The sequence below is a fragment of the Castor canadensis genome, chromosome 5 (genome assembly GCF_047511655.1).
Source record: "Castor canadensis chromosome 5, mCasCan1.hap1v2, whole genome shotgun sequence".
Classification (NCBI taxonomy): domain Eukaryota; kingdom Metazoa; phylum Chordata; class Mammalia; order Rodentia; family Castoridae; genus Castor; species Castor canadensis.
Genome location: NC_133390.1, coordinates 57,603,346 through 57,621,644, shown reverse-complemented (window position 1 = coordinate 57,621,644; position 18,299 = coordinate 57,603,346). Strand labels below are relative to the sequence as shown.

General features: G+C 32.7%; 1 protein-coding gene across 5 annotated transcripts in view; it reads left to right on the top strand.

The window, feature by feature from the left end:
* Positions 1 to 18,299, top strand: part of Cip2a (cellular inhibitor of PP2A) — a 39,749-nt gene that overhangs the window by 12,328 nt on the left and 9,122 nt on the right. For all 5 annotated transcript variants that reach the window (XM_020151191.2, XM_074073065.1, XM_074073064.1 and 2 more), the window contains 10 exons: positions 2,693 to 2,838; positions 6,099 to 6,174; positions 8,568 to 8,783; positions 9,637 to 9,796; positions 11,412 to 11,553; positions 12,558 to 12,657; positions 14,546 to 14,664; positions 16,796 to 16,991; positions 17,430 to 17,504; positions 17,594 to 17,704. In XM_020151191.2, coding sequence (XP_020006780.2) covers positions 2,693 to 2,838; positions 6,099 to 6,174; positions 8,568 to 8,783; positions 9,637 to 9,796; positions 11,412 to 11,553; positions 12,558 to 12,657; positions 14,546 to 14,664; positions 16,796 to 16,991; positions 17,430 to 17,504; positions 17,594 to 17,704 — 1,341 coding nt within the window. The remainder of the gene's footprint in view (positions 1 to 2,692; positions 2,839 to 6,098; positions 6,175 to 8,567; positions 8,784 to 9,636; positions 9,797 to 11,411; positions 11,554 to 12,557; positions 12,658 to 14,545; positions 14,665 to 16,795; positions 16,992 to 17,429; positions 17,505 to 17,593; positions 17,705 to 18,299) is intronic.

Here is an 18,299-nt window from a genome sequence, read left to right as displayed (position 1 = left end):
TATGCAAACCAATAAATGTGATAAAGTACATTAATAGAAGCAACGAAAAAACCACTTGATCACCTCAATAGATACAGAAAAGGCCTTTGATAAGATTTAACAGCACTTCATGATAAATGCTCTAAGAAAACTTAGAAGGAATGTACCTCAACATTATAAAGGCTATATATGACAGACCCATAGTCAACATCATACTTAATGCAGAAAAACTGAAACCATTTTCCCTAAAATCAGGAACAAGACAAGGGTGCCCATTCTCCCCAGTCCTATTCAACATAGTCCTGGAATTCCTAGTCAGAGCAATTAGGCAAGAAGAAGAAATAAAAGGAATACAAATAGGTAAAGAAGCTGTCAAAATATCCCTGTTTGCAAACTACATGATCCTATACCTCAAAGACCCCAAAAAACTCTACCCCAAAACTCCTAGGTACCATAAATAGCTTCAGCAATGTGGCAGGATACAAAATCAACTTAGAAAAATCATTAGCTTTTCTATACACCAACAGTGAACAAATTGATAAAGAATATATCAAAACAGTTCCATTTACAATAGCCTCAAAAAAAAAAAATCAAATACCTAGGACTAAACAAAGAATGTGAGTAACCTCTACAAGGAGAACTACAAACCTCTTTAGAAAGAGACTGAGGAATACTACAGAAGGTGGAAAGATCTCCCATGCTCATGGATTGGTAGACTCCACATAGTAAAAATGGCTGTAATACCAAAAGCAATCTGCATGTTCAACACAATTCCCATCCAAATTCCAATGACATTCATCACAGAGATTGAAAAATCTACCCTAAAGTTCATTTGGAAACACAAGAGACTGCAAATAGCCAAAGCAATACTCAGCAAAAAGAGCAATGCTGGAGGTACCACAATACTTGACTTCAAACTATATTACAAAGCCATAGAAATAACAGCATGGTACTGGCACAAAAACAGATATGAAGACCAGTGGAACAGAATAGAGGACCCAGATATGAATCCACACAGCTACACCCATCTTATTTTTGACAAAAGACACCAAAAATATACGATGGAGAAAGAACAGCCTGTTCAACAGTGTTGCTGGGAAAATGGTTATCTACCTGCAGAAAACTGAAAACTAGATCCATGCCTTTCACCCTGTACTAGTATCAACTCAAAGTGGATTAAAGACCTTAATATCAGACCTGAAACCTTGAAGTTAGTACACGAAAGAGCGGGGAGTACCCCGACAACAATAGGTATAAGCAAGGACTTGCTTAGCAGTTCTCTAGCAGCCCAGCAACTAAGAAAGGATGGACAAAGGGACTACATGAGACTAAAAAAGCTGCACAACAAAAGAAATGGTCTCTAAACTGAAGAGGCCACCCACAGAGTAGGAGAAAATTGCTAGCTATACATCAGACAAATGACTTATGTACATAACCAGAATATACAGGGAGCTCAAAAAACTAAACTGCCAAAATCAATGAAACAATAAAGAAGCGGGCACCTGAACTAAACAGAACTTTTTCAAAGGAAGAAATCCAAATGGCCAAAAAACACATGAAAAATGCTTACCATCCCTGTCCATAAAGGATATGCAAATCAAAACCACACTAAAATTCCACCTCATTCCTGTTAGAATTGCTACCATCAAGAACACCAACAGCAACAAATGTTGGCGAGGATGTGGGAAAAAAGGAACTCTCATACAACTGCTGGTGGGATTGTAAACTAGTACAACCACTTTGGAAAACAATATGGAGACTTCTTAAAAAACTAAACATAGATCTGCTATATGATCCAGCAATACCACTACTAGGGATATACACAAAGGAATGCAACTCAGATTATTCCAAAGGCACCTGCACACCTATGTTTACTGCAGCACTCTTCACAGTAGCCAAGCTATGGAAACAGCCAAGGTGCACCACTACCAATGAATACGTTAAGAAAATGTGGTATTTATACACAGTGGAATTTTACTCAGCAACAAAGAAGAATTAAGTTTTGTCATTCACAAGTAATGGATGGAACTGGACATACTAAGTGAAGTTAGCCAGGTTCAGAAGGCCAAAAATCATGTCTTCTCCCTCATATGCGTATTATAGACCCAAAATAAATGCAATAATGTTATTGGGCTTAGGTCACACAGGAATGGGATAACATGCTTGGGAGGAATAGGGAATGGGAAGGAAACCTGATACTTGAATGTGATTGATGTAGTTACTGTAGAGGAGCAAATAAAGTAATCTTAAACTGGCAGAGGCCACAATGGGAAGGGGACCAGGAGCTAGTGAAAAGGGCTGGCAGAGATGAACCAGTGTGGGTTGCAATGAGAAGTGCATGGAAGCAACACTAGGAATCTCTGTATAGCTGTCTTGATCTCAAATTAGCAAAAATGCTGCATCTTATTATAGCCTGTGTTTTCTCTTCAACAAAATTGGAAAACAAGATGATAGAACAGGTTCTGCCTAGAAGCGGATGGGGGATAAAGAGGAGGGGGAGGATTGGAGAGGAGGCTCAAACCATGTATAAACATGTAAGGAAATGTTAAATAAATAAAAAATGAAATCTGAAACCACTTAAAAAAAGAATAAAATGTTTAAATAGTGTAAACCTACATTTTTGTGTGTACTATAGTTTTACTGTTTGGTGTGAGGCGAATGTGATAATCACTACACTACTGAAACTCGTTCATTTTCCTGTTTTATTTTTCAGCTTTTCCATGCTCAAAACATTCATCAGACTTTTCAGCTGATATTTAATATTCTCATAAATGGTGATGGTACTCTAACAAGAAAATACTCAGTTGACCTATTGATGGATCTCCTTAAGAATCCTAAAATTGCTGATTATCTTACCAGGTATAACTTGTTTTAGTAAATTACAAAGCCTCCTTTTTTTAAATTAAGGTGTTTTTGATAAATAAAACTTCCTTCTTGGATACAGTAAACTTGGATTTTGCTGATTTATGGTAGACGGAATTGAAATGTGTTAATGCTTTGTAGTACCATTCTCTTTGCTTTCCAGAAGTGTAGAAGTATACTAATGTGTGTATGTGTGAACTTGTGTCTTAGATCAATAGGGTTGTGTCATTCTTTAAAGATTGATATTGTAAATCTGTTTTAAAGCCAGTTTTAAATCTTGAGCACTTAAGATTCTTTGAAAGTGTATTTTTATTACAAGAACATGCATGTCAGTATGTCTGAGTTTTTGTATAAAAATTATTTTTTTCCTTTAATAAATGCCTAATTTGTGTCATAAGGCAGTATGGAAACACAGGTTTACATGTCTTTTCTATTTCTATTTCTATGTTTCATGGGATCGTTCATATATTTTGAGATCAGGTAATAATTACTGTCCAAAGAGCCCGTGACCTTTTAGACCTCAAGTTTAATTTTCCCAGTGATTAAGCTGCATGGGCGTCCTAAATTTAAGGGATTATTAAAATTATTTCAAAGAGTTAACTCATCATTCACTAAGAAAACATTTACTGAGCTTTTCCTATTATCAGGCACTGAGAGAGATGGAATCTTTTCAGCAACAGGTTGTAAAGATAGTCCCTGATCTTTAAGAAACAGAATCAAGGTCTGAAAAATTCATTTGGCTATTTCTTCTCTAGGAGGATAGAGAGATGATCTGGTTTAACATCAGTAAGAGATTGTTTAATCACTACTATAAATAATTTCCATTATCTTTTTTTTCCTCTATGCAGACTAGAATCTGAGAATCACTTCTAGCAAATCTTTTTTATCTGCTATACCATTTACCAAAACTTTTCTATAACTTAATGCTAGAGTTTTTAAATAGAGCTTGAGAAAGATTACACAACTTTCTCTGGGCCACGTTTCTTAATGTTTATTCCTAGCTAGCCTCTTTTCTCATTCTTACGGTGGTTTTTTTCAAATATTTGGTGCTTTCTTCCTGCCACCTTTTATGCACATGACTTTGTATTTGTTTCACAGACAGAAAATAAAGTGGAATCTGGTCTGTTTAGAGCTCCCTCAAATATGTGTCCCTAGACAAACTTACTTGTGTTTATACCAGTTCTTACTTGTTTTTATCCTGTTTCATTCAGAAACATATCTTATGCAATAAGTCTCATTCTTTCCTGCCTTCACCTTATCCCTTATCACTTCAGTGCCTCACATTCAATTGTCTCTTCTCTCTTTATTGATAAATGTGCTAAATTTCAACTTTTCCTTCAACTTCCTGTCCTTTTTATTATGTCAGAATGAAAAATCCAAGTTTTCTTTTTTTTTTGTATTTTTGTATTTTATTGTTTTTATATTTATTCATATGTGCATACATTGTTTGGGCCACCCCCACCCCGGTCCCCTTCCCCGACCTTCACTTCCTTGTAGAACCTGTTCTGCCCTCTTGTTCTCCAGTTTTGTTGAAGAGAAAGCATAAAAGATAATAAAAAAGGCATAGCATTTTTGCTAGGTTGAGATAAAGATAGGTATACAGAAAGATTCCTAGCATTGCTTCCATATACTTGTGTATTGCAACCCACATAGGTTTATCTCTTCCCAACCTCTTCACTACTTCCTGGTCACCTTCCCATAGCACCCTCTCCCAATTTAAGATTACTATATTCACGGCTATACAGTGAGCACATCAACCATATCCAAGTTTTAGATTTCCTTCACTTTACCTATTCCTCCCGTGTGCATTCTCCCCTTTGTATGTGACCCATTCCAATAATATTACTGCATTTGTTTTGGGTCTGTAATACGCATATGAGGGAGAACATGCAATGTTTGGCCTTCTGAATCTGACTAACTTCACTTAAGATGATGTTCTTTAGTTCCATCCATTTACTTGTGAATGACAAAATTTTATTCTTTGTGACTGAATAAAATTCCATCATTCTGTATAAATACTACATTTTCTTAATCCATTCATCGGCAGTGGGACATCTTGGCTATTTCCATAGTTTGGCTAAAATCCAAATTTTCATCCCAAATCTGATCCCTAGCAACTTCAGATTTGTTTCTTCACATTTTCTTTCTTAGTTCTTTTGTTCATTGTCTAATGAAAGAATAGCTTCTCCAATTTGCCATAAATGTCCTTTCATGTATCCATGAGTTAGTTCCTCTAAACTATTTCTTCTGGAAGGACTAAATACTTTGTGTATTGTAGGTCTGTTATTTATTCTTTTCAGACTTGTGATTCTGGAAAACATCACCTATCAGGCCTACCTTGCCAAATGTAGGCTTGATATCTATCTTTTGTTCTGTGGCATTCCGTACATCTGTACAGTGTTTTATTTTACATTAGTTTATATTATCACTTTCTTTTTTTGCCTCCATCCTTAAACAGTGAGCTCTCTTGCAGGGTACCACTTTCCCAAATCTAGAATGCATCAGTCACATAGAACATAATCTCATTAGTACCTCTCAAGAGTTGTATAATATGGTTGCTGTACCTTCTGTATTACATAGCCTAATTTAATACTCAGCCATTTTACTTCATAAGTAACTAATTTGTTAGCATTTTGACTTTTTTACAATGTTGTAGAACATATAAGAACAGTCGAAATACTGAAAATTCTAACAATTTATTTCCACGAGTCATTGTATTTCAGTAAATGAGAGGGCCACTTCATATCACAGTCGTAAAATATACTCCAGATTTTAACACAGCTATATCCAAACTTACAATGATCTGACTATGAGTTCTTGACTTTACAATGGTACAAGACTTACATTCAACAGCAACTATCCTTCAAATACTGAATTTTGTTCATCTCCTGGACCATTGATAAGTAGTGAAATACTCTTGCAGTGCTGGACAGTGACTGTAAGTTGCAGCTCCCGGTCAGCCACTAGATTACAAGGGTAAACAACAATGCTTGTGTATTGTGTTGCTAAGTTATGATCAGTAAATGTTTTAAATACATTTTTTACTTGCAATACTTTCAAGTTAAGATGGGTTTGTTACAACATTAACTGCATCATATGTCAAGTAGTATCTGTAGAAATTTTACAAAGTTTGAGTTCTGTATTAGAACCCCAAATAGATAGATGAAAGAAGTACACATAAATTTTTTATTTATCTTGTAAATCCATTTGTCAATTTCTTAATTATCATTTGAGGTGTACTTTTATTTTAAACCTAGGTATGAGCATTTTTCTTCATGTCTTAATCAAGTATTAGGTCTTCTTAATGGAAAAGATTCTGATTCTTCTTCAAAGGTATGTAAAAGCATAACATTTTGTCTTCTCTTAAATGACTGTGCAAAAACAGTTAAGTGTACTGCTCTCTGAATATTGACAAACTGAACACTGTATAACCTGTATTGCAATCAAGAGTGAAAGTCCTTTAGAACACCTCTTATGGTCCCTTTTAGTCAGTACCTACCCTTTTCTGTCCCCTGCTCTTACAAGGATAACCACTATGCTGACTTTTAACAGCATGTTTTTTGTTTTTTGGGTTTTTTTCCTAATTTTGAATTTATATAAATAAAATCATATATACTTTTTGTGTGTGTTCAACACAAAATACTTCAACATTATGAGAGTCAGTCATGTTTCATATATCTTATATAAGTGTTACAGTTTCTTAACCTTTATGGGTATATCTGTAATCCATCTGGAATTGATGTTTGCATGTAGTATGAATTAGGACCTAATCCTATTCCAGGCCAAATTTTATTTTAACAGAATTTTCTTAAAAAAAAGAAAATTGGAATGATTTTCAAGTAATCATCTAAAACTGAATCTAGATGATGGTAGAGGATTTAAAATAGTACAGTATTTATTACTTGACAGTGTTTTCACTTTTAGATGTTTGTTGTTTGTTTAATTGCTTGCCAGAGTTCTTTCAGGATTATTTTCATCAGATGAATTATTCTAGTAATATACCCTAGATATACTTTTGAACCTCAAAATGTCAAAAATTCTTTTCTCATATATAAGAATTATTCTTACTTAATACCTAAATTGATCTTGATAGAATGATTGGAAATTTTGATATAACTGCTAAATAAAGATTCTTGGAATAAAAGAAACATTATAGAAAGGGAAAGATCTGAGTAATCTAAAAGAACTAAAAGTATATCAGGAAATTTAGAAGTTAGTTAGGACAAGGAATAGAAGTATTCCATAAGTGTCAGAAAACCTGAAAACAAATGACAAAGTAAAAGTAATAAAAGTACCTCATTATGACAGAAGTGAGAACAGTAAAAGCAAAAATCCAATAGTTGGCTATTTCTACATAATTGTGCACAAGTGTGTTAAATTATATGACCAGTATAACCCTGATAACAAAACTAACAAGGTTATTGTGAGAAAGAAAAATCATCAATAGCATTCATGAGCATAGCTGCAAAAAATCCTAAACAAAATATTACCAAATCAAAATCGTAATATTTGATAAAGAATTGTGACTCATTATCAAATGAGATCTATTCCAGGAATACAAAGGTGGTTTAGCAGTTGAATATTATAAGGTATTTTCTCACATTAATACAAAGGACCAGAAAAAAAATAATATTTTCAGCTCATGAAAGGAAGCATAAGCATTTGACAAAAATTAGTACCCATTCATGATAAAGATTAGCTAACTAAGGAATGAACAGAAATTTCCTTTCACTGAGAGAGTAACTACCAAAAAAAATTACTGTATCATCATTCTTACTAGCAAATTATGAGAATTCTCCTTCCTATTAAGAATAAGAATCTCCTTATCACCACTTGTATCCAGTATAATATTTTTGATGGTTGGCAACCACCAAGTAAGGCAAAAGAAATTAATAAAAATTACAAAAACTAAAAAAGAAATGAAACTCACTATTCAAATAACATTGTAAATATACATAACCTAAAATAAATCCGAAGAAATAATTAAAATTAAGTGAATTTATTTAGCAAACAGGCTGAACGTAAAATCAGTAACTAAATTTTTTTATGTTCTGGTGACAAATATAAAATGAGAAAATTTAAATGATGTCATATACTGATTTTTTTTTAAATGTCAAGTGAATGGGGCAAAGATTAAGAAAATATGTGCAAGACTTTTACTGTGAAATTATAAAACATCAAGAGAAATATGAGACCTCAATACAGATATAATTGGAAGAGTTTACATTATGTAGTCAGTCAAAACCCAGGAGATTTTATTGTTTTTTTTTTTCCTCCAACCCTTTGGGATGACACTTTTATATCTTAACCTACAGTATGTTTTGCAGTAATTTTTTTGACTCTTAGAATTATAGCAAGCATTCATAATTATATTTAACTTTTAAAATTTTTTTTCATTTTAAAAACAATCATGATTGTCTTTTAAAAAATTCAGTAATAAAGGAGTCTAGCATTAGTTGAAGTTGCCTTTCCCTTTTTGGTTCTCATAGTCGTACTTTTAAGAGTTAAACACCTTAACAGATTTCTTTATAACTTGTAAGCATATTACACAATTGAAAAATAAATTTGAAAAAATAAATATGAAAAATAAATTTGAAAGACAAATGGGAAGCTACATTTATTTATTTTTATAATTCTTTTTAAGTGTGTAGCATTTTTCTCTTTATCATTTTAGTATATTAAAGTATAATGAAATTGATATTTAATGAAGACTTTATATTACACAGGTTTTAGAATTACTTCTTGCCTTCTGTTCAGTGACTCAACTGCGCCATGTGCTCAGTCAGATGATGTTTGAACAGTCTCCTGGCAATGCCATTCTGGGAAGCCGTCCTAAGTGCATAGAACCTACTGTGGCTTTACTTCGTTGGTTAACTCAACCTTTGGATGGATCTGAAAACTGTTCTGTTTTAGCATTGGAGTTGTTCAAGGAATTATTTGAGGTAATAGGATAGTAGACATTGACTCTTCCACTTTCATGACTCTAGGTTAATAATAATTTTTTTAAAAATTAATATTTTAGAAAACATTCATAATAAACTTCCAATTTTTCTTACATAGTAAACTTCCAATTTTTCTTACATAGTAAAACTCCTATTATTAATAGTTACATTAGACTCCCTGTCATTCAGTTACTGAGTTTTTTCCTGTCACATGTATTTGTGTTTTCCCTTTTTTGTTAGAGAGCTTTATATATTCTTGTTTCTGTTTAGTAAGTAAAGTTGCTAACAAGATCTATATCATTGTCATATGACTATACTTGCTGTAGTCACATTCTGTCTTTCCATCTCATTAGATGTCCACTATTTATTAGCTATTGAATAGGTCAAGGTAGAATGTAGGATTCAGTTAGAAAAATGGATCAGTGTGCCAGACAGTGTACTAGGATTTTAGGATAGAGACAAACTACCTCAGTCTATAGATTCTTCTCTTTGGGCAATTTAGCATTCTCTAAACTGGATCCTATGCACAAATAAAAATGTATGTGATTGAGCCCACTGGGTGTAGGGGGGAAAATGGCCAAAACAATGTATGCACATGTGAATAAATGAATGAAAATTTTTTTTTAAAATTCTCCTGTTTGTAAAAAATCTTACTGTTCACTGAGGAAAAACGCTGCCATCATAGATGTAAAAACTGGTTAAAGGCTTAAATTTTAAATAACTTAAAACGGAGACTCAAGTAAGAAAAGTATTAAAGTAAATATAAGAAATTTAAAGAGAGGGTCACAGCTCAGTAATGACTGTTTTGTGTTCTGTATTCCATCTATATTTTTGATCATTCCTAATTCTCCAGGATGTCATAGATACTGCTAACTGTTCCTCAGCTGACCGTTTTGTGACCCTTCTGCTGCCTACCGTCCTTGATCAACTTCAGTTCACAGAACAAAATTTGGATGAGGCCTCAATAAGAAAAAAATGTGAAAGGATGGTCAAAGCTATTGAAGTTTTATTAAATATCCTTTACTGTCATAAAAATGTAAACTATATAAAATTTTTCCTACTATTGCATTTTGTCTTTATTAGTGATTTTGTCACTTCTCTGTATGTTATATCTATTCAGAAATGCTGAGCTGAAATTTAAAAAAAGAAAAATTGTTAATGAAGACTCTTTAAAAAAAGTTATCCATACTCTTTTTCTCTTGGTTTTCTGTATAAAACTTTCAAGCAAAAGTACATTTTAAAAAATGCTTTTAGATGCTTTTGATGTGCCAGGGAGCAAATTCAGGGCCTTAACACATGCTATGCAAGCCCTCTGACCTAGCTCTCCACCCCAAGAAATGCTCTTTAAACTTGATTTGAACAGTTTTTATGACAATTTGGGATTTGGAGGTCTATTCTAAAATGACTCTTACACTGTTCCTCATTGCTCTCTTTCTCTTTTGATGCTAACTACTATCCTGGATGATTAGTCCTGCTTGTCTTTGTATCAGCGTTTCAGTGAATAAACAAGTATTGATAGAATTTTTATGATTTTAGCCCATTTTTTTCTAACTAGTGTTTTAAAAGTAAAACCTCAGTAAATCTTCTACTAGAGAGAATGTCGTACTTTGTTATTTTAAAAAAAGTATCAGCACAAATTTATTCATTACAAAAAGAAAACTGAGTACAGTTTGTTCCATTACTTTTGTAAACTGATTGATTCCTTTAGTTCTATTCCTGTATTTGCCTTTTCTAGTTAATTCTCAGTGCCAACAAGTCCAAATCCTAATTTTTAATTATTTCAGTAATACTTACCCCCACTCCACTGTGAACAGGGAGCTATACTATATCAAGATTTATTAAATTTACCTGGCCACTTTTTCTTCTATCTCAGAGGAATAAAAATATGCCCAATTTTGTTTTTCCCTAGAGCAAACTCCACTTTAAACTCTTTTAAACTGCTCTTCCTTAATTTTCATCTTTTACAGGACTGTTAATCCTAGCTTGATACTAGAATCACATGGGGAACCAGTTTAATAAAGAAAATACACACACACAGAGGTACCTGTCAGAGATTAATGCAATTTAAGTAATTTGAAGCCATGGGCATGGGATCAATGGAAGATGTGTGTTTTGTGTGTTGACGTTTATCCATTTGTGATTGTTTAATCTACCTAGGTGATTCTCATGCACTCAAAATTGAGAGCTGCTGTAGTAAAATAGGATTACTTTGCTTAACCTTACAGATACTTGTAATTAATTTAGTCAGGCTGTTGTTCATTGAATGGTCATAACTTGACCCATTTTTAATGTTAGATAGTCTTAATGATTTATAGTTAACAAAATATGAGAAAATAACTTCCCTAAATATGTATCAAAAGAATGTGATTATTGCTAACAATAAAAGGAACATCCAGTGAAGAAACATGTTTTCTCTGCTTTTATATTTGAGTCAGAAACTTATGTGAGTCTTGTCTCCTGCCACTTACCAGTCTTTTAAACTATCATAGAGAAAATAGCAATGGTAATTATACTGGATTGTAGTGATGAGATAATTTGTATGAAATTACCTTGAATGTTACAAACTATTCTGAAGATACAAGGTAGCTTGAGAAATTTTTGTTTGCTGTGTATCTTAACAAAACTTACCTCTCTGTGGAGATGATGCCCTGAAAATGCAAATTGCAAAAATTCTGACTACTATAAAGTGTACCACTCTCATAGAACAACAATTTACATATGGCAAAATTGACCTGGGGTTTGGAACAAAGGTAGCAGACTCTGAGTTATGGTGAGTATTTGAAATCTAAACTGTAGAACAGTTAAAGGCAATAAAAATCAAAAGCAGTGATTCTTTAAGGATCATTCTTGGGTATATTCTAGTAACTCAAGGTGTAGCAGAGAATTAATAAAATATTTTCATAATTTTTTAAAAATTAAATTCATAGTATACATCTGAAGAAATGTTACAACATCTGGGATTTGTGTTTCATTGTATGTGAATGAGAGAATGAGGGAGAGAAAGGATCTAAGGAGTCCTGAGTGTTCCTTTTCTGGAGTTTCTTTTTCACATTGACTCAGCAATTTTAATTTTTTTGTGCCTTTAATTTTGTATTTATAAATGAAAAGCTCAAAACACTTACAAGAAAATTAATCACTGCTGAAGATTTTTTAATAACAGAAAGCTCCTCTTAACATGTCAGGAGTTATAGTTAAAAGTGGATTTTCACTGATAGTCATGTGACTTTTTTTAATGCTCCTTTGAATTAAATCCATCTGGTAAATACTTACTGAGGACCTGCTAAGTGCTCAGCACTATAGTTTGTTCCCATTTCCATAATTGTCAGTAACTGTGTTTTACATGATCAAGGATTCTTACTTTCCAGGTACAAAATACAGTACATGGCCTGATTTAATTCATGTTAGGTGTTTTATATTGCCTAAGGCTACCATGTGTTGTCAATATTTCAGTGACAAAGCTAAGACTTTTATGGGTCATTTAATACCTAATACTCATTCCAATACTTCTATTTGAAGCAGAAAATTGAACCATTTTGTTACTTGACAGTAGAAAAAGAAACACTTATCTATTAGTAATACCAGTTTATTCTTTTTGGGTCTTGAGTTCTAAGAATGTGGATCTTTGATATCTTAATTTTCGTTAGAAATAATACTTTCTCTTCAGTTTCAAAAACAAAGAGTCGAGGCTTCTTCATTTTCTTTAGAGTTATGGACAAAAATAAACTCTTAAGAATTTTTTGAGTTACCTCATTTAAATATGACTTTTCTTTAAAGCAAACTTGCTGCTGATGTAATTTTGAAAACTCTTGATTTGATGAACAAACTTAAACAGTTGGTTCCTGGTATGGAAGTAAGCTTCTACAAAATCCTTCAGGTAAGTTTAAACTTTTCAAGCACTGAAGATTATTCTTATGTCAATAATTTCTAATAAATATTTCCATTTTCATATTCTAAGTCCTTAGAGGATATTTCTCTTAGAATTGGCCATTAGATGGCAGTGTACACTTGACACGTGTCTCCGTCAATTATGATAGTCTCATGATACCATTATTTTACATAGTTTCACAGAAACGCAACATTAAATGCTTCTGATTCTAAGGTCCAGAGTACTCCGGCTTTCCTTTTCCTGTGTCATACTTGCAGTTTTCTTTTTGTTCTGTTGGTATTGGGAAGACAATAGTGTTTCCTTAGGAGTTTTTTTGATCTGGGTTGATAAGGTGTAGCATCCGGCAGGGAAACATCTCAAGAAATGGCTTAATTGTGTGTCATAGTAAGATTAAAAGAAATGTGATGAAAATAGCTAGCTCACAAATTTCAGTGTTCATAGTTGCTGAATAAGAGCTCTAGATGTTATCCAAAGACAAAATTTCAATTGATTTAGTCTAAGATCTAATGTACTATGTTTTATCCATTAGTTGTTTATTTGTATTGTTTTTACCCTCAGGGTATTATGCCTAGAGAATGGATTTAGGCATAGAGCATTGGAGGCAGGCAGTCTACCATGAGCTGTACTCCCAGCCCTTACTTGGTATGCTACAATCTGGGATATCTGATTCTGTCAAATGGAATGAATGTGCTTAGTTATAAACAGAGAAAAGGCTCAAAATAAACAGAAACAAGGAACAAGAGATTAATCATTTCAGTTACTTTACTTTTAAGGTTTAAACAGAAGGTACTTACTATGCTACTCCCATCTGTTTTTGCTTGTGTTTTTTTTTGAAAATTGGACAAATTCAAGTTAAGTTTGATACTGTGATACTTGACCCAGATGCTGTTCTGGTTTGATCTTGTCTCCTGGGACCTACTACAGAATTTCCTTAACAGTGTCTATGTTAATTCTACAACACCTACCTTAAAAACGGATATTTAACAAAAAATGCTAAATTACTATTTTTGCTGATTTAAGTTAGTACTATAAGTTAATGAATGTAGTCAGGGTAGAAGACAAAACCATAACGTTAGGCCAGGGCTACTTGCACACTTTGAGAGTATAATGCTTAACAGACTGGGTTCAAAGTTTGTACCAGTTATTAGTCAGTATAGGTTCAAACAAGTAATTTCACATTTTTGATTTTAGTTTCCTTCACTGGAAATTAGGGTTAATGATTCTTCTATGTTGGAGGAGGAGTAGTTAAGATAAAGAACTGCTTTAGTTCTATGGCATTGAATTACACACACTTGAGTATCTACAAAGAACTTAACATTTTCATTATAAATGATGTATATATTATATTCTCTGAGAATGTGCTTTGTAAAGGACTGAGTTAAAAAGTGACAATGTTCATTCTTAATTGTTTTTCATTATAGATGATTTGGAGCTTATAGTACTAATATAAACTATTTACTGACATGAAGTATTTACACTTTAAGCATATATTATTTCAGTTGTTAAATTTCAATTTTCTGATTTGAGTTAGTTTGAATTTAACTTTATTTTATGACTTTAATTTAAAAATGTTAACTATTTAAACTTATTAAATGACAGAAAAATAATGCAGTACTTCTAAACAGTGAATTCTGAGTTATTTCAATTCATCAAAATATTGAAAATGTTTCATTTTCATAATTGAAAGTATTAAAACTTTTACTGGATCTTATTTTAAGCTAGTGTTCACAGTGATTTCATGACAATGTAAATAGGTAAGAAGGTAAAGTGTAATGATAAATTTAGACATCAGAAACATTTTAGAATTTGCTCACCTTAGTCTAAGACCTAAACTTATTCTTTCTTCTTATTATTTTCTGATTTCTTATTTGTGTAGGATCCACGTTTGATTACTCCATTGGCTTTTGCTTTAACATCAGATAACAGAGAACAAGTTCAGTCTGGACTGGGAATATTATTAGAAGCTGCTCCACTGCCAGATTTTCCTGCTTTAGTGTGAGTTGTAGTCATTGACAATGTATCTCTTGTGGTGTTGGAATATTGTGCTATGTTGCTTTAGTAATTCTCAAAATAGATGAGTAAATTAATAAATTGATAATCTCATTGTAATTTTCAGTAATCTTTCAAATGATTAAAAGAAAATTTTGATTCCTGCGTGAAAAGGTCAGGTATTTACTGACTCAGGAAAAAGGTAGGTCTGGGTAGTTTAATGTGTTTGTTATCTAAGCACTATGTTTCTTAGTCTCTTAACCACCTCTTTTTTTATGTAATAGGTTCTGTATACTGTAGGATTACCAGTTTAGTTCCTTTACATGGACAGCTTTTTTTCCTGAGTGTTTTTAAATTAAAAGTCTAAGCATTACTGTCATTGTCCAGATCTGGGCTATTTATTTGCTAAGGCATCCTGTCTGAGAACAGTGTGAGCTGAAAGTTTATTGAGATTGCAGAAAGAAAAATTTCCTAAAGAACAATTGTATGCTTTTATCAGAAAATAGAATAGATGGTGGCCAGGCAAAATTTTTTCCCTGTAATTAATTCAAATAATTCAAGAATATTTGCAAGTAAGTTTGAAAAAACTCAGGTTGTTTTTGTTTTGTTTTGGGGGAAGGAAGCTGTGTGTAACTAAATGGTTATAACCAAAATGTCTATGGGGGTCTAGTTTAATAAATTTTTGAAACTTGTAGTGGTTTCTATAACTTACTTTGTAAAAGTGGTTTGAATAATTTGAAGTACTTGGTAAATGAATGAGACATTCCTTCTATACCACAGGTTCAAAATCAGCAGACCATGGGACAGCCACATGTTTTTATAAGTAGTATTATGAGAACAAAGCTATACCCATTCATTTTCTTATTATCTCTGTTGTCTATGGCTGCTTTTACTCAAGGTTGAGTAGTTATAATATACAACTCACCTAATTGCAGTTTTCAAAATTAATAATTTAGGTAGTCATAAATCAAGTGTTAAAGAATTATGGAATACAAAACTATATATGAAAATTGTCTTCATTTTTATAATAATTTTTTTAACAAAAAGTAGACACATAAGCAATTTCTCCAGTTACAAAATAGAAATAGTCTGCGAATTAAGTTGTTCCAGTTTGTGATGGCTTGGTTGCCTCAATTGTATTAGTCTGACATGAAAAACCTTCAAACAGAAAACTGCAGCCTCACCAAACATGGACACCTCATCTTTTGCCTGCATGGGTAAGGCCTGCCTACCATTTTCACTGTGTCTTGGCCTTCCCTTTCATATGCTCTAGATCATTTTTTCAGTGGTCCACTTATACTTATTATTCAGTGTCCTCATTTGACATTGTCTTAGGTAGGTTTGTAAAGTGAAATTATTGGGTGAATGGATAAGTAGGTGGGTTTTATGTATCTGTATTTCCTTGTTTGTTTTATTTAAACATTTAAGAAACGTTTGGTAAGGACCAACTAGGACTGTATGGCAGGCCCCTGGCTAGATGTTTTTGCTAGAGCAGTAAATTAGATGAGGTGCAATGCTGTCATAAGGTTTGCCTTGTAGTCTGGGTGAAAAGGTTCCTATTGAGCTTTGGGAGACGGGAATGTTTAATGTTAGTATTACATAGGCATTAGTAAAGGCTTCTTTGAGGAGAGGTGAACTAAGATCTCATGGTAAAAAATAACCAGCATATTTAGATCTGATAGAAGGAATGCTCCAGATAAAGAACAACTCATACAAGGCTCTGTAACAGGAACAGATGGTCTTTTAAGGGAGCAGAATGGAAGTCAGGTTTGTGAGAACATACTAGGTGAGAAAGGGATGATGATGTCAGGCCAGATAATGTCATCCATGGTAAAAAGATTGCTCTGAGCAATACCAGTGACTTTGTACTTTATTGCAAATAATATGTTCACAAACTAGTTCTGCAATGCTTCCAAGCAAAAGGTGAAATTATCATTTTAAAGGATTATAGGTGAAAAAACAAAGTATTCTGGAAAATTTAGGATATTTCCCCAAACCTGTTTCATCGTAGACACCAAGGTGTTTCAAAAATATTTAAAATTTATACTAAAAAAAAAATTGTTAAGAGTCCCTAATTATGCAGTAATTCTCCTTTGCTCTGTTTTTATGTTATTATTTCTTTCTTACTCTCATTCAGACTTGGAGAAAGTATAGCTGCAAATAATGCATATAAACAACAGGAAACAGAACATATGCCCAGGAGAATCCCCTTGCAGTCACTAAATCACAGTTTTCCAACATCGGTAAAGTGTTCAACTCCTCCACTCTTGAAAGATAATGTTCCTGGGTTGAACATTGAGGAATTAATAGAGAAACTTCAGTCTGGAGTGACGGTGAGTGATAAATAGCAGTTATAAATGGTACTGTGCTCTGTACTTGACAGCTAAATGTCAGTTCTAATAAAAAAAAAGATTTATTTAAAAACCATTAGATGCAGATTTCATCATTGAAACATTATCTTTTGGTATAAAAAGTAGAAATTTAGAAAGAATGTTTTAAACAATCAAAAAATTCCATGAGTTTTTAACACAGCTATCTTTCTTTCTCTTAAGTTCTCTTCCCAGCCACCTAATCAGCTTAAGAAATATTTTTTAAATTACCATTTGCATACCAGATCTTACTCAAATATGGTTCTATAGTAGTAGCCAGGTTAAATACTTATGACCAATCAGATACAGTATTATTTTTCCTTTGTTATTTACTATGTTTTAATGATGTAGTTGAAAATAAATGTTACAGTTTTCTGGTTTTATACTCTTATTAAAACCTAGGTGAAAGATCAAATTAAAGATGTAAGAATATCTGATATAATGGATGTATATGAGATGAAACTGTCTACATTAGCTGTGAGTACAAGCTTATTTTAATGGAGTTTAATAAGCTTTAGTACATGTTTTCCTAAAATAATTAAAATTAATTGTGTGTTTTCTTATAGTCCAAAGAAAGCAGGTTACAAGATCTCTTAGAAGCAAAAGCTCTAGCTCTTGCACAGGCTGATAGACTGATTGCTCAGTATCGCTGTCAGAGAACTCAAGCTGAGACAGAGGTATGTAAAATATACAGTCATGTTTGACTAGTAGAAAATTTAATAAGTGAAACTAAAATATTTATTATTCTAATTGAAGAGAATTATCCTGAGCATTTGACACAACAATTTATTTTGAAACTTGCTCCCTTTTAGTTTTGGCTACATGGGTACAACATTCTTATTTTTTTTCCTGCCTAATTGATACTCTTTTTATATATCATTAGTGGTCCACCCATTAGGTGTTGGGGGTCCTCAGGATTGCATTCTTAGTCCTTTTATTTATTTCCTTTATTTTACTAAAATGTTGATGTTCCCAAATTTATATCAAGCACAAATCTTTTTCCCAAGCATTAACTGCCTTCTGTATAGGTGCATTTAGATGTACCATAAATACTTCAAACTCAGCATAATCAACTAATCATTCTTCTCTTTTTGAAAATGTGTATTCTTAGGTATTTTCTTTACTGTTCTTAGAGTTTTCCAAATAAGAAACCTAGTTTACCTCTTGTAATTACTCACCAAATGTTTTTCTTTTCTTCTTTGTCTATTTCAACCATTATTTGCTATAGATCAGATCCTTTTCCTTTTTCATAATAATCTCAGCAGAGCCTCT